The sequence below is a fragment of the Canis lupus genome, chromosome 17 (genome assembly GCF_048164855.1).
Source record: "Canis lupus baileyi chromosome 17, mCanLup2.hap1, whole genome shotgun sequence".
Taxonomy (NCBI): Eukaryota; Metazoa; Chordata; class Mammalia; order Carnivora; family Canidae; genus Canis; species Canis lupus.
In genome coordinates this window covers 800,459-822,690 of record NC_132854.1, presented here as the reverse complement: position 1 = coordinate 822,690, position 22,232 = coordinate 800,459, and the positions used below count along the sequence as shown (strand labels likewise).

Sequence of the window (22,232 nt, the reverse complement as noted above, 5' to 3'; positions counted from 1 at the left end):
CTCGACACTAGGCTGCAGGGTGACCCTGGTGAGCAGCACAAGGTCATCTTCCTCATGGAGAGCCAGTTCAAGGTGATTCTGTGCCCACCCGGTGTCCATGCTCTCCTGCTTAGGGAACAGGCGAGGGAGAGGCAGCCCCAGAAGTCAAGCACCTGCTGTTTTGCACATGCCCTTCAGGGCACATATCCCCCTCAGCTAGAATCTGGATGTGCCCAGGGCAGAGGTGACACTATGTGACCTACGAGGCCTGCATGGACTGACACTGGGGGCTGGAGCCCAGTACCAACATGCTTCCAGTGGTCAACAGCCCTAAGGGCCCCAGCTGGCATCACAGAGAGCAGAAGCAAACATCCCACTGAGCCCGGACCACAGTGCAGATGCGCGACCAAACAAGCTTGCTGGTTCCATGTCGCCATGCCTGGGAGTGGCCTGTGTGCAGAGGGAACCCACAAGGGGGTAAGTGGCTCCTAGCCTTGATAACGCTGCAAAGATAAACTACAACAGTTTAGGGTGTTTCCTTCTTTACTAAGCTTCATGTAAACAGAGAAGATGTGCAAACTCTGAAAAATGGTGAGCTATAAAACATGGGAAGTTATCAAAGTAAATTCATTTTGTAAAAAGAAGCCTTAAGTTAACCAAAGCATTATAATCACATACAATGTTGAAATTTAACATATAAAAATGTTACATTAAGAAGATAAAATAAGGAATATACCATCTGTATAAATTCAGGATGTCATCTCATAGAAAGAGGTGCATAGAAACAAAGACTCCCTCATGAACGACGGCTATGCAATGAGCCAGAGCTGCCCTGGGGACAGAACCCCTTCACGAACGTGTCCCCAGCTCCAATGTCAATGGATGTGCCCGTGCTTCCTCAAGGAGCTCCAGGTGTCCACAGGGTGGATGTAGTTGTGAGTGACCACGGAGGTGTCAAGGCATCTGTGTGTGCTGGCCAATGAGCCCTGGAGGGTCCGGCTCCAGAGTACCCTCTTGGCACAGGGCCGAGTCCATCGGTACAGATGAACCTAGAGGACTCCACTGCCCTCCCATCCTCAGGGCCGGGTGCACACTCAACACACTGTCGACAGCGGAGGGAACGGGTTTTGTTTGCTAACAACGAGCTTCTGATGCTGATGTGATATGTAGCCTTTGATGTGACCCTGCAGGAGAGAGGGGCCGCGGTCACAACCAAGGTGTGCTCATGCCGCAGCCCCGTGCACACTTGGTCTGCCTCCAACACACACGTGATTCTCTGGGAGCCTAACGAACATATGCAGAGATGGCGCAGACACACTGCATGATGTCCGCCCACCTGCAGCCCCTCAGCAATGTCCCTTCCCAGGGTGACAGGAGCTCTAACAGAAGACGCCTTCACAACAGCCAACAGCTTTCAAGCCACGACCCCAGAGCCTCAAATTGTGGACTTGGTGGGGCAGGGAGGGGCCGCTCACCATGTAGATCAGGTTGGCCAGGATACACTGCACCTCGTCAATGTCCACGTCTTCCACCTGCATGAACTTCAAGGCCACCAGAAAAGCATCCAGAGACAGCTGGTGTGTTCTGAGTAGCAGGTACCTGGGAGGGGAAGCACAGGCCTACGCGGGTTACTGACAGGACACCAGCACTCTGGAGGCTGAGCCGGCAACCTGGCCAGGAGGAACAGGACACTGGCATAGGTGTCTGCATCTACTACATGTCATGTGCATCGTTCACATGGTCTGATGTCTCTGCCATCAGGACGCCCCTGGCAACCTGCTGCACCCTATGGATTCCCCGATGCAGGGTCCTCACTGTTCTGGACACATTACCCATAGCTGGGAGAAGGGATGGATGTAGAATTGAACTTTCTGACAAATGGGGAGAGGTGGGGCAGGTCTAGTTGGTTAGAGTAAGGAAAACGAGCACCTGTGCCAGGCGCTGGGATGCAGGGATGCCAGCGTGAGGCTGGCCCATGGGGCAGCGCTGGGGCCTTGTCCACATGCACACCCCCCCCCTCCAAGGGTGGTTGCTGGCCCTCATGGTGCAGTTGCAGGAGTCACACTGGGAGCTCACACTTGTTAGGAAGGAAACACTTAGCTCACACTTTCTTGAAGAGATTCCTGTAGGTGATTATCTTCAGCTTCTCAAGGATGAGGAAGATGCCGCAGCGAATAAAGAAGGTCTCGTGCTTCGTCAGAGCCTCGTTCAAGAGCAGAAGGTTGCCTTCACTGGGAGTGAGGACAAATGTGCAAACATGGTCATGAAAACCCAAGCCAGGGCGAGCTCTCTCACAACACGGGTGAGAATTTTCATTAATTCTGTGTCTGAAAGACTCCAGATGGGAAAGGAGAGAATACCTGACAGCTTTGGTCACCTCGGCAAACTGCATGAGATGGTACTTCCTCAACAGCTCGATGGTCGGCATGTGACCCTGGGACAAAGTGCCAATATCTCAGAGTAAGAGCCTTGCATTTTTAACACAATCACCTGTGATAAAACCCCTACCAGGGAGCCACGTCTTAAAAACCTGCAACCTGCTTCCCCGGGAGTCACGGAGAGACCTGGCATAGTGCAGACAGGCCAACTCGGGCCAGGTAACCAGAGCCCCAGGAGCACCCAGCTCTGACCCCCTCACGCCCTCGGGGCTTGTGTGGAAGCGGGAAGCCATAGCAGAAGACACGCTGGTCGAGGAGCTGGGAGCCCGGAAACGCTGCCCAGAAGAACTAGCTGAACCACCTCCAACTGGCTGTTTCTGGAGGCAGGTATGGCTCATGGCCCCTCCACTAAGAGCTACCCTGAGCTGCTCAAGTCTGAACTGTGTGGGTACTGCCTTGATAATTTTTAAAGAATTTTTAAATGGGAGGAAAGGATGCCCTATCACTCTGAAGAAGTTTTAGTCAATTAAGTGCTAGTTACCAGTCATTTCTTTTTAAGTCTCTAACTTTTGGTGACTACATAAGATACATACAGGCTGGCAAAACATTTTTCTTTCCAGCTTAATACACTTCTATTGATTTAGACTTTTAGGGGAAATAGAAATGATACGCGTTTGTTTTGTCTCACGTATGTTACACTTCTAAGGCAGACGGGCACATACTTCTAAGAGAAAGGAAGCACAAAGCCCTACTAGAAGGATCCAGAGGTGTCAGTTGTGGAGATACACAGTTCAGGCCACAAACAAAGCAGCTGACCCTTCCTCTATTTCAGGGGTGTGCTCACATGTGGCTCAGTCCGTGGTAGCTATGCACCATCTGCTTATTTTTAAGACTCTATCAACCTCCTCAAAGCAATGACATCTGTAGAAGCGGAGTAAAGTCACTCACCAGCAGCATTTTTACTGGAAGCAAATATATCAGAATCATCCTTTTGTTCTTCTGACTTGAGCGGTGACAGTGCTCGAAGGCAAAGGACAGGTACTCCTCAGCTGCAGAGACAGCACCACACACTGGCTGCAGCTCCCGCCCACACCGCATCCCACTGTTTCATCCTCTGAAACTGTTGTTTCAGGAACCATATATTCCTGCCACTAATATTAGCTAATCATCTTTTACTGTTAGTAAGTATTCAAAAATACTACTCAATGAATCTTCAGAGAAAAAAAAATCAATACCTTTAAAAAACTTTAAAAGAACAGAACTTAAAAACTTCTATTTTTAGGCTTCATATTAAAAAAAAAAAGGTTGGGTGCACAATCAAGGGAAGCCCTTGTTGAAAGCTGTGGACCTACTAAAACTTTTGTGACAGAAAATGAGGCTATCGAGTAAAAACCAGAGCAAGCACCGTGGCAGCGTGGTTACTTTTGTTGTCAAGAATCCACGGCTGGAAGTCATGCTGCTTCACGTGCACATCACCACTGAGGGCATGGGTTCACAAGTCTGGCCCATGCACGGTAGAGGAGACCGTAGAGAACCTCCACGTACCAGCTGATCACAAAGCTGAAAAGACTCGGCTTCCTGTTCTTGAGAGAACTCATGATGGAAACTCCCAGTGACGTGGTTTCCAGAAAGCACTGCTCTGACGAGCAGCGTCCCAGCACCATGCCGCGCAGCAACCCTCCAGCCCTGGTGGCCCCTGGGGTTTCTAAAGCAGAGGCCCGTGGTGGAACTGCCCACGGCCCGGGCTCCGCGTCCCCAGATGCCATGAGGGCATGACACTGGGACAGGGTGATCACTCACACTCCCGAGAAGATGGTGGTGCTGAAGCACCTCACACAGGAAAGTTGCCCACGGGAACTGCAACCCTGGCAGAGAATCCAGAGACCCCGCACAGGCCTCCCTTCATGTCACCAAGTCCGAGGTCAATAAGCACACAGACACACACACACACACACGAAACCAGCCTGGGTCACACTGCGCTCCTCCTTATGAACTGGTAAGAGGCAGTGAGTGTTCTCCAAAACATCACTTAACGTTGCTCAGAATCCAGTGTCTTTAAAACACAGGAATCAAAGATTAACAACAAACCTTAAAAAAAAAAAAACAAAAAAAAAACAAAAGACAAAACAACAAACCTTGCTTGAAGTCGCTGTCGAACATGGCCTTACGCCCAACGTAGTACCTGAACGTCACCCTCTGGGCAGTGCTATAGTCATCTTTCAGGTTTGAGCTGTCGATGGCTCTGATGAGGGGCTTGCACAGGTGCAGCTTGTTGATCTACAATAACCCATTTCATGTATTATTCAAAAGAAACAAAACAAGCAGGACTCACTTTACTAAGTACATGCCTCCTTAAAGTGAGAACTACAAAGCCAATTACATCATCAAAGCTGGTTATTTAATAAGAAACGCTAAAACACAAGCCTCGGGCACAGAGGACATGCACACAGGGGCCAGCTGCCAGCGCCCAATGGGGCCGCTCCTCACCAGCCAACCTCATGAAGCAGGAAGGACCTTGTGTCCCCCCCACCCCCCACCAGGTGGAAGGCCTGGTCCCACCACAATGGCACCTGCTCTGGGTGCTGTTGCCGTGCTTTCCTGAGAGGCGCAGTGTTTACCTCAAGGGGTGGAGGCTAAAACATGATCACACACACAAAGCTTTTGTGACAGTCCCTGCACCCAGCAGGCACTCAACAGACTCGACTGATACGGCCAGGTGCCAAGGACCCACGGAGGCAGCACTCAGGAACACCTGCAGAGCAGTGAAAGTGCCCACTCGGAAGCACACCTTAAAGTAGATCTTGAAGAGCTGGTTCACCAGGAACAGCATCCCCCACTTCTTCGAGTCCTCAATGCCAGCCCGACTATGGGAAAACAATTCAAGTTACACAGGAAAGAAACATTTATAAATCACACACACACACACACCAATGTGTCTAAACAAGATCAGTACCTGCAGATAAAAGCCTACAGCTAAAGCCACGCCCATTAAACCAAACCACTTGAGAGCAGAGGTCTACAGACGACACCACAAAGCATGTGGGTGGTGCACTCCCGGCAGAGAACTACCTCATCTGCATCACGTTTATTAACTAAGGCACGTGTGAAAAAGATGGGAAGTGTGTTCGCTTCTCCTGAGGACAAGATGAACTATGGAAACACGTGACAATATAGACAAATCTTACACACAGCAAGACGCAGAGCATGCTGTGTGAGTCCACTCAAACGTGGTCAAATGGGAGACCAGAACCTTGATGAGGTTCCACCTGGGAAGAGGACGGCGTGGCAATGTCCTCGGCCTTAGGAGGGTCACACTCAGGTACACACTTGTCAAAATACAGTCACGATCTGTATAAATTGGGGCACCTGGGTGGCTCAGTGGTTGAGCATCTGACTTCGGCTCAGGTCATGATCCGGGGTCCTGGGATCAAGTACCACATCACGCTCCCCTCCTTCTGCCTATGTCTCTGCCTCGTTCTGTGTCTCTCACAAAAAAATCTTTTAAAAAATTAAAAAAAAAATCTATGTAAATCATTACCTCCCACTACCAAGGAGAAGCTGCAATATTTACGGAAGTTTCTGATGGACTCATAACCTTTAGAACATACCAAGAAAGAAAAGAAAGAAAAAGAAAACTCCTAGATGCACAGGAGGAAAGATGCATGAATGGACACTGTGCAGCCGTACAGTAAATGCCAATGGTGCAAGTGGTGGGTCCTGTCAAACTGTCCACACTGTCAGATGCTTGAGGATTTTCACAACAAATGTTGAAACACAATGCACAGTTCAGTATGCTGTGTATCTGCGCTCTGCAATGGCTCTTCTTGGGTGCAGCCTCCATGCCCAGACAGGGAGATGGGGTGCCAGAGGGGGGCCAGGGGCAAGCCGCCTGCACCCTTGAAATCCCAGGGCATGGGGTCAAAGTATATGAAATAAACATGAACCAGCAGGCTGTTCACAAGCCAGGGGTAAAAGAAATCCCTCCCTACGACCAAGGTGTGAATACTACAGCCAGTGTTTAAATACCACAGTCCCAAGGGCACCTGGGGGACTCCATCAGTTAAGCATCTGCCTCCAGCTCAGGCTATGATCCCAAGGTCCTAAAATGGAGGCCCAGGTCAGGCTACCTGCTCAGCAGGGGTCTGCTCCCTCCTCTCCCTCTGCTTCTCCTCCTGCTTGTGCTGACAAATCAAATCTTAAAAAAAATAAACACCAAAGTCCTCTTTTGGGATAGTAGCCAGCTCCCTTAGGCCTCATCACTAACTAGAAGTATGACCTCAAATCAGCATAGAGACAATTAACATTCCACTGCCTGCCTCAAATGGTTAGGGAGGGTAGAAAACAAAATAGGGAGGAAGCGCAAGCAGTCTGTAGCACCTGTGACCACTCTGCTCTGGGCACTGCCCCTGCCTGTCCCTTCCAGAGACACTCAGAAAAGCAACCCCTGAGGGGAGATGTCACGTGGCCTCTGAGGCCCTGCCTCGCTGCTCTGCAAAGCCAGGGTGCCCGCCTCCCACCCACTGGAGCCCCCTATGTGCTCAGCACAATGCTGGCCATGCTACATATATGAAGTGCAGCCACTGTGGTTTTTATTTGCATTTCTGTGGTGACCAAGGATGTTGAGCATCTTTCTGTGGGTTTACTGGCCATTTATCTATCTTCTTTGCAGAAATGTCTATCCAGGTCCTTGGTCCACATACATTGATTACTTATCTTCACACATTCTAGATGTGTGAGGCTAATGTCAGTTACATTGTTTGCAAACGTTTTTCCTATTCTGTGGTGGTTTTTCACTTGTTGGACCGCATCCTTTGAAACACCAAGTTTTTAATTTTGATGAAGTCGGTTTATCTATTTTTTCATAGGTTAGTTTTGGGCGTCATGTCAGGAAAGCCAGTTATCCCATGACAAGCATGTACTGAACTATGTCTTGGCCCAAGAGACACAGTGTGGAAGCAACAATGGACTCCCTCAGACTTGGCCACTGAGTGTCATCATCCAAGTGAGTATGCTGTTGAGTGCTACAAATATGCCATCTGCCACAAAAGCCACAAAAGGAGAGCCTCCTCTGTCTGAGCCCCATGGGGTGAGGAAGCCTCTATGGGGAGGATCCCGGGTCACAACTCTGGCTGGAATGTTCTGAGATGGGGCTGGTGGGGATAGAGAACTGAGAAATGAGAAACTGGAACACTTGCCATGAAGAAGTTTTACTTAGGTATGGAAAACCTTACTTTTTCTTTCTTGGCTTCACAATTTCCTGAAACTCCTAATCGAGTATGTGTGATTTTACAATAGATGAAGAGATGGGGTTTCAGGAGAAAAATGTAATAAACTCTTAAAGCAGAATCGGATATAAAATCTAGAATCATTAAGTAATGGCCAGTCAGTCTCCCTGAAAGCAGGTCAGTGTTAAATCACTCACTGATGGCTTGAGAGGGGATGCTGTGTGGCAGGACATGCAGTCTAACATATGTGTGCCCAGTGTCCCAGAGGAGACAGGATGGGAACAAAAGGGGGAGGAGGAGGAGGAGGAATACAAAAATCACCCTCGGAAGGATCTAACGAAACACACCAGTGTACAGCTCCAAGAAGCTCCATCAACCCTAAGGAAGTACAGAGACACGGCAGGAGCGAAGAGGCAGGCAGGGCCAGAGGGAAGGGCACGCTCCATCCCGGAGCACAGCCTGTGAGTGCTAACTGAAAGAGCCGTCTATCTAGAATTCTGCATCCACAGACAGAAAGGAAGACAAGGAAAGACGGCTGGAGAATTCAGTGTCCACAGAACTGCAGCCAAGGCCAGTGGGTTCCTGGCAGATGGGACCCGGGCAAGCGGGAAATGGGACCCAGGGCGGGAGGAACATGCTCCAGAAATGCTGTGCCAGAGAAATGTCCTTCTCTCTCTCTCACTTGCCAAACGTAACAGTGGACAGGACAACAACCACGGGGTCATCTGCCAACAGAGGGCAGGGGCCAGGGCGCCTACCCCCAGGGCTGTACTCACGTGTCACTGGCACAGACGCGGAAGCAGCTCATCAGCAGCTCGGCAGCTTTTTCCAGCATGTCTCCAACTTTGCTCTTCCCTTTCTTTACCAACTGCTGGTCTGCCTGATAGAACACAAACATTTATGTCTCATTGCCTCTGGGTCCCTTAATGAAAAAGAAACCTCCCGTGCTCCTGGAAGTAGAAACAGCAATAACCAAGGGTCAAAGTCCCAAGCAGCTCTGGTGAAATCTTCTGGTTGATGTTACTGTTAAAAATTTAGAGATCAATAGTATTTCCTGCCTCTTCCACAAATCAACTCCTCAACCAATTCAAGCCTGGTAAGTCCACCTGTTCTCTGTGCATATGTGGCAGGTGGCCTCACCGCCCTGGGAGCCCTTCTGTATAGGCTCACGGACCCTCCCGCCCCCACTTATAGCCAGTCAGAACCCCCCAAACACACACACTTCCCACAGGTACCCAAGTCATCACCAGCACTGACTCTCCCCTTGTTTCCTGGGTCCGTTTACTCTGACTTACATCTGTGACATAGGTTCTCAAAGTCTGGTCTACTAACCACTGGGAGTCTTCAAAACACTTGCACATGATCCATGTGGTCAAACTATCTTCATGACAACACCTACAGCCATTATTTGTCTTTTCATTGTCTTGTCATTTGCACCGATGGAGTAAGCATGGCAGGAGGTGAAACCATGGGGGCCTTTCCAGCGACACCAAACAGAAGCGGCAACACCATGTCCCTGACATCACCCCCGTGTAATCTTTAACCAGTAACCCTAATTTCACTTTAAGCTGTCCTTGATGACACAGTAAATATTAAGTCTTGGTTCTTGAACACACATATATTTAATATTCTCTGTGATGCACTGACAGTATGTGCAAAGCACATCTGCTGCATGGTGAAAGAGGATGGTTTTTTCAAGGGAAAGCACTCGAGAAGCTGCTGGAGTCACCAGCTGTCCCTTGGAACCAGTGGCTGACAGAGGAGCACGGTGGGCCAGGCGAGGGTATCTGAGGGACCAGCTGCTTGAACGTGAGTGAAATACATCCTCAATTCCAGGCAAACGACTAACAGTATTTGTTGCCAATGACATCTGTCCTTTCAACAACAACAAAATCAGAATTTTGGACAATTTCTATCAACCACCATGAACCTGGGATTTCCTTACTTCACAACTTTTCTGATAAGGTCACTGGAGACATTAAACAAATGGGGTTTTTCTGGTTTGGAGTTTTTACACAACGAAACACATCAACATTTGGAACATCTCCATAACTCAGTGAACCAAATTTTCCAAATGATCAATGTATGATGCTACAAGATCACATGAGAGCACACAATGCACCCAGAGACCAAGACACAGTAGAGAATTCTCTCTAACAGTAGAAAAAGCTCACTGCTAAGCTTCAGAGACCACACTAATTAACCCTAAGCAACTATCTCTTGGAGCTCTGGCATAGTATAAAAAAGGGGTCTACAATTATCTGAAAGGCTATTAAAATACTCCTCTCCTTTCCATCTACACCTGTGTGGCACCAGACCGTCTTCTGCAACACTGTGCACACAAAGGCACAGAGGATCCAGGTGGCTTCTGTTGAGATTAAAATGTAAAAAACTGTCACTCTTTTCAGCACATTTTGTTCATTTGGAAAATACTGTTATTTTTATTTAAAACATCAATTCTGTTAACACATAAAAGGCTTATTATTTTAGATGAATATTTTTTAAAATCCCAGTTAAAAGTTTTTAATACAGTAAATACAAATAACTATAACTCATATAAACAAAGCTCTTTGGAGACTCAGATATTTGCGTTTCAGTTATATTTTTCAGTTCTAGAAATTTCCATCATAGTTCTTTACAACTTCTATTTCTTTGCTGAGCCCATCTATGTTTTCGTTTGTATCAAGCATGTTCATGATTGCTCCCTGAGGCTTCATGATGGCCAAAGTGCGATCCAGTCAGGGAATTCCAACATCTACCATTTGTGTACCATCTCTCCTCATGGGCTGAGATTCTACTGTAAGTGATATTTGGGGTTTGAGGTCATGGTACTATGGATCTTGCATCAGCAGTGGATGCCATGCTGGTGGGGAGCTGCCGCTGGCTGGAGTGGGTCCAGCTCCCCATCACTCTTGCTGAAATGCTGGGGAATGGCAGGCTCTGGGTGGCTGCAGCAGGGAGTGCCAAAGATGGTTGTCTTCCTGGGCTGCCTGCCCCCTCTGGCTCTCCCTGGGGCCTCTTCATCTCTGAGTTGTCATTCCTTGATTTGAGGCTTCTCTGGGACCCAGTCCAGGGCAGGAGACCCACCACTTAATGCTCTGAGAGCCACACTGGCTTCAACTCCCACAATACCCACAGCGTGGGAACCTACCCAGAGAAAAGTTCGTCCAGCCACCTCCTGCCCTTTTGCTCTCTACACCAGGTACACCCCAAACCTCAAAACTTTTGGAAGAATGATATGAAAGGAAGCAACAGATAGAAACTGAATTTGAGGGGATCCCTGGGTGGCTCAGCGGTTTGGCGCCTGCCTTTGGCCCAGGGCGCGATCCTGGAGACCCGGAATTGAGTCCCGCGTCGGGCTCCCGGCATGGAGCCTGCTTCTCCCTCTGCCTGTGTCTCTGCGTCTGTGTGTGTGTGTGTGTGTGTGTATGTGTCTATCATAAATAAATAAATAAATAAATAAATAAATAAATAAATAAATAAATAAATATTAAAAAAAAAAAAGAAACTGAATTTGAGTTTTAAAAGAATAGTAACAAAAACTGAACTTACATTATTGGCAAATATTCGAAGGTCAAGCGCTACAGCATACATGACAGGCAGAGCCCTGTGGGGCAAAGAAGCAAGCATGTCTGAAGAGGCCATGAGGTCAGACTCCGTCCCCACAGGCAGGGGTCACATTGACACCCAGGGCTACTGCCTACCCACAGCAGGGCCACCAACCTCCAGGAACTGGTCGGCTACTACTGTCTTCCTCACTTCTACCATGGCCCCTGGGGCTCCTGATCGACAGACACTAAGATGCCCACCCACTGCCCCAACCCTCCTGAGGTCTAGATCCTGAGGTGTCCAGGGTCCTTGGCCCCAGACATCTTCTCCTTCCCTTCAACCATTACCCAAGCAGCTCCATTAAAGCAAGATGTGGTTCAGTAAGACCTTCTAACAGGACCCAGAAAACCTAATAGGCAAAATGTCCTAAAAGGATTTTTTAAAATTTAGCTGGTGGTATTGGTTTTATGTGTAAGACAAGTCTTCATTTAAAGAGGGTATTTATTTTTTCTAAAAGGTATTTTCCATATTTACCCATAGTTAATAAGTCATAAATCATAAAATCAAGAATTAGTTTGTCAAGGAACTTAAAATCACCAAACTGCCATGTGTCCTGTCACTCCACATGAACTGCTGTTGATCTGCCCTTTTGTCCAAGTTAAAACCAAAAGCAAGCTCAAAATTGACAATGGACAAATATTTTGGGGTATGGAAGGTCTGAAATAACAAGGCTTCATATTTATGTGAGCACACTGCAAACAATCTGGCTGGTCTACCACTTAATATTTACACTAACTACTGAACCTCCACTGTCCGCAGCAATATTATCCTGTGTCAACAGAAGACATTAAATATCCATGTAGAAAACACGACACACATTTGTTTAGAATAAAGCTTTAAAAAGCTTCTGCTAAAAAAACCCAAACCCCAAACCCTGCCATTTGCCAGTTTCTGGTTACTTCTGTTCGTACTTACCAGTTTTCTTCTTTGTGGGCTTGAAATGCACGCAGGAATGACGTACTATGTCAAGGAAAGAACAACGTGCAAAACCCAAGCAATGCTACAAATTGTAATAGGAATATAAAGGAATCTGAATTTTATGTATCACAGAGGTAAGTTCTTGAAGGAAAAAATGTACAAATTACAAATACCTGAATATCATTAGGTATCAGTACAGATAAGTGTATTTACTTCACACATATGTTCTCCAAAGTAAGCGACTATTGTAAGACTCTTAACTGGCAATTTCAAACATTTTATTTGGTTTTTCTGAACCCAGGCGGTCACAATTATACATAGTATGCTTTAGCATCTGCAGTATAAAGTCTATTTCCTTGATTATAGAATTCTTAAATTCAAAGGAGACAAAGCTAGTCTCTCTCCTTTGTATATTTAAACAAGAAGATTAAAAAATAAGCGAACTAAAACTCTTGAAATACACATAAATACTAGAACATCCCCTGACTTAAGTCGGAGAACCCACTTAAATGACTTAAATCAGACAGTGGCTGGATGAAGGTCTCCAGTAACCACAGTGGAGTCCACTCTCAGCAATCTATGCCTGGAGTTTGGAGTTCTCATATTTCACCAAGGGACTAACTAGTCCTGCAGCTATCCTTAATGCTTTCAAGGAAATATCACTTTTCACAACAGAATTAGAACCCTTAATCATAACCTGTGTTCTACCTCACTGTATGGGTAACTGGACTACAGTCCTAAGGTCCATGATACATTTAAGAACCTCAATGAAATAACTAAACGAGTTTCTCTTCCAAAAATCAGTTTCAATTCTTTTCTAATTAAAGGTATGAATAAAAATGACCCAACGTCTCCAGATCTTGAACCCCGGATATAACTCAACCATAACACAAATGAAAAGATATTGGACGATGACAGTCTGGCATTTGTACGCCTCTACAAAGTCATGGTTCCCCACCGCGTAAGTGCACCTGCAGAGGAGACAGCATGGGCTCAGGACACAGGCAGCGGGACCTGCAGGCGAGCCCCACAGGCCCACCCCTCACTTCCATCACAGTCGCCCCAGTGCACTGCTTACCCTGCACTCGGGGTGCAGCTCCCACCTGGTGGGCTACCGGAATGGGAAGGAGGACAAGAAATACACAGGTGACTTTTAACTGAAACGGGCTGACATCAGAGGAAACCCACAGAACGTACTGGGACAATTCTTTCCAGCCTCAGAAGGGGACCCTAGTTACAGTAGGTTTTGAGTGCCAGGCACTAGTAAGAGCATAGCACGGCCCTGCCACTGCAGCTATACTCATACAGGAGCTCATACTGGATGCCCGCTGGGCAGAGTCAGCCATGGTCAGCTCATCACCACATCTGGAACCCCAACACAAACTGCACAGAGCCAGGAAACAGTGGGAAGTCTCCCACTACCAGGAGCCCAGTGGTACCCTGACTTTTCCAGAGATCTCCCAGGGCTCACACAGGCCTTCTTCCCCCCAGCCTGCTTGGAAGCACTGGAGGCATGTGGACAGGAGGGTGATCAAATGCCACAGGCTTTAGGACACCCAACTTTGCCTGGTTCACGCTCCAATGGTGAAAACGGTACCCATGAGATGTAACTGAAAAGCAAGTCTTTTGTTTGCTTTGCTTGGCTCTAGCTCCATTCCTGGCAAAGCAAAGAGGTTAAAACAGGCAAAAGTCAGTGGTGAGCCATACACCCACCCCAAACAAAAGGCCACTAAACAGCCAATGAAAGGAGTGTCAAGTGATATAAATATGTAAATATGTGACCACAATTTATCTTCAACTTTTAAGAGCATACATTATCTTTGAAATGAAAAAAAAATTATTAAAAATTTAAAATACTTTAAACTTCAAAAATTTTCATAAGCTTTACCAATGGGAAATTACAAATGCACTTTTCTTAATAATACAAGATAAAACAAAAGAGGGAGACAAACCATGAGAGGCTCTTAATCGTAGGAAACAAACTAAGGGTCGCAGGAAGGGAGGGGGGTAGGGGAACAGGGTAACTGGGTAATGGGCATGAAAGAGGGCACATGATGGGATGAGCACTGGGTGTAATGTAAGACTGATGAATCACTAAATTCACCCCTGAAACTAGAAATATCCTATATGGTAACTGAATTTAAAATAGTAAAAAAAAACAAAAAACAAAAAACAAAAACAAAACCCACAAATGCAATTTTCTTTTCAAAGCAAATTATTCCTTGTTTCAAGCCTAAGATGATGGATTTAAGATCTTATTTATTTATTTATTTATTTATTTATTTATTTGAGAGAGGGAAAGAGTGCATGTGTGAAGGGGGAAAGCAGTGGAGAGGGAAGAGAGGGAGGCGAGGGAGAATCTCAAGCAAACCCCCACACGGAACCAGACAAAGCTATGAAGCAGGGCTCAATCTCATGACCCCGAAATCATGACCTGAGCTGAAACCAATACTGGTACCACCCAGGTGCCCCTCAAACCTAAGATTTTATTTTGTTTTATTTTATTTTTAAAGATTTTATTTATTTATTTATATGATAGACATAGAGACACAGGCAGAGGGAGAAGCAGGCTCCATGCTGGGAGCCCGATGTGGGACTCGATCCTGGGACTCCAGGATCATGCCCTGGGCCAAAGGCAGGCGCTAAACCGCTGAGCCACCCAGGGATCCCCAAGCCTAAGATTTTAAACAAATTCCCTAGTGCGGCAATTTCCAGATTTGCTTTATTTTTTTTCCTCACCAGGGCGTTACCTTAAATGAGCAGCAAACATTTCATCATAAGGGGGTTCCAAGACCTGCTGACACTTCTCTTCTGGGGAGGCCATCTAAATAACAGGAAAAAAATGACAAAAATAAAATGAAAAGGCACCAAAAGAATGCAATGTGTAGAAAGAGATTTAGACAAATCTGCTTTCAAAGGAACATACACTTTACAGTTAACAGGAACACCTGACACTCTGTCACAACTGTCACCCAGGGCCTGTATACCTTACGTGTATACCTTAACATTGGGCAGCCAGTCAGTGAAGACATATTTATGAAGCAGCTACTACATGCTCAGTAAGGAAGTTGGTGTGAGTGAGCTGCTGAGTGAGGGGATGCCATGTTAGGAATCACCCTTCTTCACCTCCTGGTGACAGAGCGACCCGATCTATCCTGGGTGAGGCTAGCTGACATTTATTTCTAATGTCCTCTTCCCTCTTAATGGCCAGGTTTTAGGTCATATGAGTACCACAGGGTGAAAGCACGCAGAGTTAAAGAAGTCAGTTAGTCCCTGATGCACTAAACACATGTGCATATCCATGTGTGTAAGTGAGGGAAGAAACAGGACAACAGCAGCAAAAGGCCTGCCCCATGGCCCCTGGTGGAATATCTAGGCAGACAATGGCCATCAGTGAATGGAGGGCCACATAAGGAGGCTAGCAGGGAGTTTTATGATGAAGGGATCCACCCTTGGTGGTGCAATAGGCAGCACGTGTCATGGCTGAGGAGTCTCTGGCCAGGGAGAGCCTCTGGCATTAAGTTCTACTTAGAGCAATGGTTTTCACCATGGTTACTTAGGAGAACCATTCAGGGAAATCAAAGTTTTAAAAAGAACCTACTTCTATTCCACAAACTGGTTTATTTGGTCGGAGGTGCAGCCTATACACTGCCAAATATGATCTCCAATATACAGAGCTCCTTTTTCTTTCAAAAGAAAAACTGTGCCCCAACAGGAACACATTCCAATATCACAGTGAAAACCGATGAGGAAAATGGGGCTTTACAAAATGCCAAGATTCTTTTCTATCGAAGACAGGGCTTGCGTATCATTTATCTGCTAACTCAAGGACACTTCCAGTTTATGCTTTCCATTAAAGGCCAATGGTAAATACCGTTGGGTTTGCAGGCTATATAGATCTGTTGACCTACCCAGCTATGCCTCCGTGGCAGGAAAGCAGCCACAGAGCACATGAACAAGCAGACATGGCTCTGCTCCACTGAGCTTTACTTGTAACAGGATACATTTGTGGGCTTTGGGGACAGACAGGCCTGGGCACAGCTAAGGGCCCACCGCCTGTGTGCTGGATGACCTTAGATGACCTTCCTACACGCTGCATTTCTCTGTCACTCAGAGGGTCATGTGGGAGTTAACCACAGAGCACAAGCTGCACACCTCAGCACCGTATCCAACACACAGCGCTCAATAAAGGAACTAGAATTACAGACATGATATGAACTTTAAAATTTTCAAAAGAGCGGCAGTATTAGTTTCCTTCTGATTCAAACTCTCAACCGCTTTTTGGAAGCTGGTCACCCGGCAGCCTCTCAGACACCTGCGTGCGTGGCCCATCTGCCCACCTGAAGCCGTGGGTTGGCGACATGAGGATGCTTGAAAGACACCAGCTCTGCACAGGATGCCCCGTCTCTGGTATCAATGGCTTCATAGACCTGAAACATTTGAAAAGAGACCAGCAGAGTAGTAAAACCAACGACTCTGCCCTCGCAGAACCTAACCAACACATCATAAGCCTCAAAAATCCATCTTCCTGACTCTTGGTCACAACACAGAATAAGCTGGGGCTCTCAGTAGCCAGCAAACGACCGCAGCATTTCAAAATGAGCTCTTTCAGAGGCAAAGAAACAGGTGACTCACATTAGAAACAATGAGTAAGTCAGTAGCTATTAAAAAAAGGCTCATTATTTTAGTTTTACTCGGTCATATAGACACTTGAAAATTCACTTATAAAGCTTATGGAGAAAAAAAAAAAAAAGAAACTACAAGCCACATTCCACTCAACCCATATATAAACTACAACAGGGAATGGCAACAGCGAAACAGACCATGTCACAGTCACACCACAGGAACCTGGGTGTCGCAAGCAAGTTTTAGATAGACCCATCAGTGATGACGTGCCAGAGAGTGTCTGCAGTGTGCTTATTGTCAAGAAAAAAAAGAAAACACCCAAAGTCACAGGAAAAGTGCCTAACTCGGTCTGGGAAGAAAAGAGAAACTACACGTTACACGTGATCACAGGAAGAAACACCAGCCCCTGGGCCCACCAGGTGGGGGCTGAGGGCCCACGGGGCTTTTACAGATTTCTGTCCTGAGTGCCTGTGTTGTGGCAGACAGCTGCAATTAGAAAACCAAGTAACATCTGAAGATATTATTTACCAAAAGAGAACACAGAAATCCAAACCAGAGAAAGGCAAGTGTAGAGAAAGCATACAGCCTGATTTATCTGCAGTGGGATTCACTCTGTCAACTTTATGCCCACAAGACCTCGGTCAGGGATGACAGAAAGTACACATGTCACTCCCCAGTCGTGAGATGTACCCCCAAAAGCAGTAAGCATGGCAAGGGTGGTTGGACTCACTGCAACCAATGCTAGAAAAGGACTGGAGGACAAGAAGTTTTGAGGTGCGCCCACTAAGGGGGGCACACACCTGCTCTCCCCTCAACCCAATAATCCTACACACCAGCATCTGCAGCCAGAAGAAATGGATCCAGCTCTTGGGCTCTTGTACCACTTAGGGCATCACCCGGGAAAGTTCACACCATCTCACCTACAACTACTGAGTTATCAGGAATTTGCCACTCGACCACCCAAGAAAACCACATAGGTGCAATCCCATTTCTAGGGATTTACTTTCCAATAGAAAACAACAGGCACTTGTGCAGGGTGCATGAGGTATTAGGAATAATCACAAAATACCGGTCCCATCCGTGCCTTTACCTCAAGGAAGCTAATAAAGGCCGCCAGAGCACCTGTCACAGGAGGCGCCAAGGAAGAGGGACAGTGACAGACTAGAGATAAATCTCAAAGACCTGAGGCGCAGCTCAAGGAACACTAGGACCACAGTCACCCACTCACCTGTTTTAGTGACTGTTAGTACGTCGTGTCTCAGAACCTTCGGCCTTTCAATTTAAACAGCCTCCCATGGACCATGCAGCTGGACTCCAGGTGAGCTGGTTCAGCAGCATACCTGTGGGCCTGGTCCAGAGACTGCGGCGCCCATTAGGGTACAGCTCACTGGCTCTGGGCGCTCCCGGGAAAACACTCTCTTTCCTGGCTACTGCTCATCACTTCATGACCTCCTGGCTCCAAGCTGGTCCATGGAGGGTGCAGGGAGGGGGCGGGGGGGGGGGGTCATCTACTCTTGAAACTTGTAAGTTTTAAGTAATCTCTATACCCAATGTGGGGCTGGACTCACAACCCCCTGAGATCAAGAGTCGCATGCTCCACCAACTGAGCCAGCCAGGTGTCCCCGGAATTTGTAACTGTTAGCAAGGCTTGGAAGTAATGACTCCCTCCCCTCCTCCAGTGGCAATGAGGACACCCAGAACTCAGATCCAGTTCCTAATCTCCACTACCCAGGAAGAGGAACTAGAGCTCCCTGGAAAAAGGACTGGCCCAGCACTGGAAAAAGGAGAGAAATCCATTAGCTTTGCACAGGAATCACTGTGCCAGAAAGCAAAGCAGAGCTCAAGGAAGGACACACACATGTCAGAAAGCCCCAGAAACCAGTGTGAAGGCACTCTTAGCGGCCAAATGTGGGACAAGCTGAGCTTCAAAAAAAGTAAGAATAATTTCACTGGTTCTGGATTAAAACTTGGCATTAACACCACCTTATAATGATACTTCTTAAAAGGGGCACAGGGAAAAGCATTTCTAACAGATGAAGTAGTAGCTGACAAATGTAAAAAGAGTGGGAGAATTACCACTTGGCAAACACTCACATAATAACCTGCTTGGGAAAAAACTACCAATGAAAGCTGCAATCACCCTAGAAAGGGTATGGAGCGGGATGTTCATGGGCTCTCACAATCCATCCAACAGATTACAAATCAATACGGACACTGGAGTAGGATGATGGGCCTCACCTTCCCCCAGTGATCCAGTTCGGAGCACCCATGCAAGCCTCCTGAGGCTACAGGATATCTACACTGGCCAGCTGAGCCCAAACCTAATCACTAGAAAGAGTCACATAAAGGTAGATGATGACACATCCATGAGTCCACTGCCCTGGACATTTTCAAAAAAATTGTCATCAAACAAATCTGCTCCCAGAAACAGGCAAGAGGACTCTTCTAGATGACAGACTTTACAGAGCAAGACTGTCATACTCAGAGTGTGACCTGACTGGACCCTACAGGTAACAAAGAGGCTCCAAACAGTACTGTGGGTGGATGTGGAGCCCAGACTCTACCAGAAAACACTGGTGTTACGTTTCTCGGCTATGCCACCAGCCCAGCAGCCAGACAGCACAACAGCCTCGGTGCTCTGTGAAGGGCCACGGGGGCGGCGACCTCCTTTCCAAGAGCTCATAGGAGAGAAGCACACACGCCTGGGGGGGGAAGGGTACACAAATGTGGTGTGCCAGGTGAGGGTATACATGTCTTCAATGTTCTCCTCTCAACTTGTCTGTAGATTTGAAAATTTTCAAAATAAGGGATCCCTGGGTGGCTCAGCAGTTTATCGTCTGCCTTTGGCCCAGGGCGTGATCCTGGAGTCCCAGGATCGAATCCCACATCAGGCTCCCTGCATGAAGCCTGCTTCTCCCTCTGCCTGTGTCTCTGCCTCTCTCTCTCTCTCCCTCTCCCTCTCCCTCTCTGGGTCTCTCATGAATAACTAAATAAAATCTTAAAAAAAAAAAAAGAGAAGAAAGAAAGAAAATTTTCAAAATAAAAAGTTGGAGGAAAGTTACAATTTTTTTTTAAAGATTTTATTTAGTTATTCATGAGAGAGAGAGAGAGAGAAAGGCAGAGACACAGGCAGAGGGAGAAGCAGGCTCCGTGCAGGGAGCCCGACGTGGGACTCCATCCCGGGCCTCCAAGATCAGGCCCTGGGCGGAAGGCAGTGCTAAACCGCTGAGCCACCTGGACTACCCGAAAGTTACGATTTTAAATGTAGATAGTTTTTTAAAAGTAACTTGCCATTTGCGGTAAGAGTTTATAGAATAGACCAAAGGAAGAAGAACACCAAACAATACCAGCCCTTAGAGAGACCCCAGAAATACTGAAGAGCCCCAGTTGCGGGGAAAGTGCAGCTGACCCCTGATGGACAGGTCACACCATGGCTCTTTACTGTACGGCACAGTAAATGTATTTTCTGCTCCTTACCATTTTCTTGATAACATTCTCTCGCTTGGCTATAAGAATGTCGTGGATAACACAACACAAAACACAGGCTAGCTGACCCTTTCTGTGGTTGGTAAGGCTCTGGGCCAACAGTAGGCTATCGGTTAAGCTTTTGGTGAGCCAAAAGTCATAGGCTTATTTCCAACTGCTTGGGGGAGTCAGTGTCCCTAACCCCCACACTGTTCAAGGGAGAGCTGTACAAACAAACCGATCTTTTACTAAAAACAATTTTTAAAAGTAGAATATTAGAAAAAATGTTACAGTAAATTAACTCCACCTGTCCTCTCCAAACAGAAACTGGAGGCGTGTGGAAGCACCAAGCACTGAATAAAAAGGGCCTCACGGGAGGCAGGGACAGCCTAGTGACTGCCGACCACTGCACGGACAGCCCTCCCTGGGCTGCTCAAACTGGAAGTGAGCGCTGGGAAGACAAGGCCCTGACAACTAGCTCTTCCCTTGGGCCGCTGTTCAGGGCTGTTGATGTGGCTAGTCCCTTTGAGCAGCGAAGCAATGTCTCCCCCATCCCTTGAGCGAAACGCAGGCTTGCTGTGGATGCTTTCTTTGACGCAGGTGCAGGCACCCTTCCGGGCCCACAGGCACTGACAGGCTGACCCCACACCACCGCTGTGCTGAGCTCCAGCCCTTGGTCTCTGGCCAGGAATGCGTGTGTTCCAGGAGCATCCAAGGAACCAACAAGAGAACCTGCAAGCTTCGGGGAGAGTGAAAGCAAAGCAAGCCCTGACCTGAGAGCTGCTGGGAAGTAATCCCGGGGACCGGGGCAACAAAGACCTACCTGTGCGCAGGCAGCTGCCGGCCCAGGATGTGTTAGGTACGAAACAGGGAGCAGACTCGTGTGCAAACCCACAGGGTCAGTGAGATTCAAGAGACACTTCCGACCCCGAGATCTGGGGGGGGTCTGCCTGGGACCGAAAGCGCTGGCTGGCTGCGGCGAGGCTGCCGGCCGGAGTGCTGCGTGGAAAGGCTCGGCGTCTGGGGCCAGAAGCTCGGGTCGGAACGGCTGTCCCTGGACGGCCGCGGCACCGCCTCCAAGGAAAAGTGCGAACTAGGGGCCGCCGTGCACCACGGTAAGAGCTCGCCGGCGCGGGAACGAGGGGCGCGGCCGAAGCTGGGGCAGACCCGGCAGGGCGGGCGGAGACCGGACTCGAGGCGTGGGGTCGCGGGTCTGAGCCCGGCAGGCTCGCCCTTGCGCCTCCCCAAGCCCTCGAGGGCTTTAAGACGCACATAAGACGCCAACGAGGGCCTGTAGTCCAACGGGTTCTCAAAGGCCCACCCTGCGGGCACCGTCAGAGGAGAGGCCCGAGGCCCGCGGCGGGGCGGGGGCGGCGGCGACAGGAGCCCCTAAGCCCTCACGGTGCCCCCGAGGACCGCCCCCCCGGCCACACCCCCGAGCGGACGCCCGCGGAGCTTCTCGCACCGACCCCGGCCGGCCCACACCCGCGCCCCGGCCCCGCGTACCCACCTGCTGCAGGTACTGGTTGATGGTGATGTGCGCCATGGCCGGACCCCCCGCGGAAAGTGGGCGTGGGCGGGGCCTGCGCGCGCGGCTGCGTCCGCCTCACTTCCGGCCGCCGGTCCGTCCGGACCTGCGCGCCCCCCAGGCCCGCCTCCCCCGCACGCGGGTTCCGGAGGAAGAGAGTCCGCGGCAGCGTGCGCCCCGGGCCGGGATGGCGGCGCGCCCGGGCTGAGGAAGGCCGCGGCCTGCGCTTCGATCCGCCGCCGCCTCCCGGCGAGGACGCCCGGTCCGCGCCCTCTGGGTGCCTGGGCTCCCGCCCGGGGCAAGCTGGGCCCCGCCGCCCCCCTCGACCGTTATACGTTCCACAAGGAGCGCGGCGGCCGCCGGGCGGCCCGGGGCGGGGGCGGGGGCGGGGGCGGGCCGGGGCGGGGGCCGGGGCCGGGGCCGGGGTCGGGGTCGCGCCGGGCCGGCGGGGCGGCGGTTGGGCGGCCGGGGCGGCGCTGACGCGAGGCCCGCCCGCCCGCGCGG

At 48.9% G+C, this 22,232-nt stretch overlaps 1 protein-coding gene across 6 annotated transcripts; it reads right to left on the bottom strand.

The window, feature by feature from the left end:
• Positions 1-504: 504 nt before the first annotated feature.
• On the bottom strand, positions 505-22,221 carry PCID2 (PCI domain containing 2). Of its 6 annotated transcripts, none has more exons than XM_072782313.1 (16): positions 21,711-21,866; positions 16,450-16,539; positions 14,860-14,933; positions 13,671-13,766; positions 13,188-13,220; positions 13,015-13,080; positions 12,107-12,148; positions 11,135-11,189; positions 8,359-8,462; positions 5,146-5,221; positions 4,493-4,634; positions 3,306-3,406; positions 2,340-2,413; positions 2,085-2,210; positions 1,455-1,578; positions 505-1,163 (listed from the first exon to the last, which is right to left on the bottom strand). In XM_072782313.1, exons 1-16 carry the CDS (start codon positions 21,744-21,746, stop codon positions 1,074-1,076), a joined length of 1,329 nt encoding a protein of 442 aa, XP_072638414.1. In that variant the 5' UTR covers positions 21,747-21,866; the 3' UTR covers positions 505-1,073. The 6 variants fall into 6 exon arrangements, with proteins under 6 accessions (XP_072638414.1, XP_072638418.1, XP_072638415.1 ...); XM_072782317.1 differs by lacking the exon at positions 21,711-21,866 and adding an exon at positions 21,024-21,154; XM_072782314.1 differs by lacking the exon at positions 13,671-13,766 and having other exon boundaries at positions 21,711-21,865.
• Positions 22,222-22,232: the final 11 nt, after the last annotated feature.

Bases quoted from the DNA above. Each gene is read 5' to 3' on its own strand.
- PCID2 (XM_072782313.1), bottom strand. From the start codon at position 21,746: ATGGCGCACATCACCATCAACCAGTACCTGCAGCAG. The intron at 13,767-14,859 runs GTAACGCCCTGG...TTGCTTTGCCAG, and splicing joins ATGTTTGCTGCTCATTTAAG to GAATGGAGCTAGAGCCAAGC. The intron at 2,211-2,339 runs GTATTCTCTCCT...CCTCACTCCCAG, and splicing joins GAGGTGACCAAAGCTGTCAG to TGAAGGCAACCTTCTGCTCT.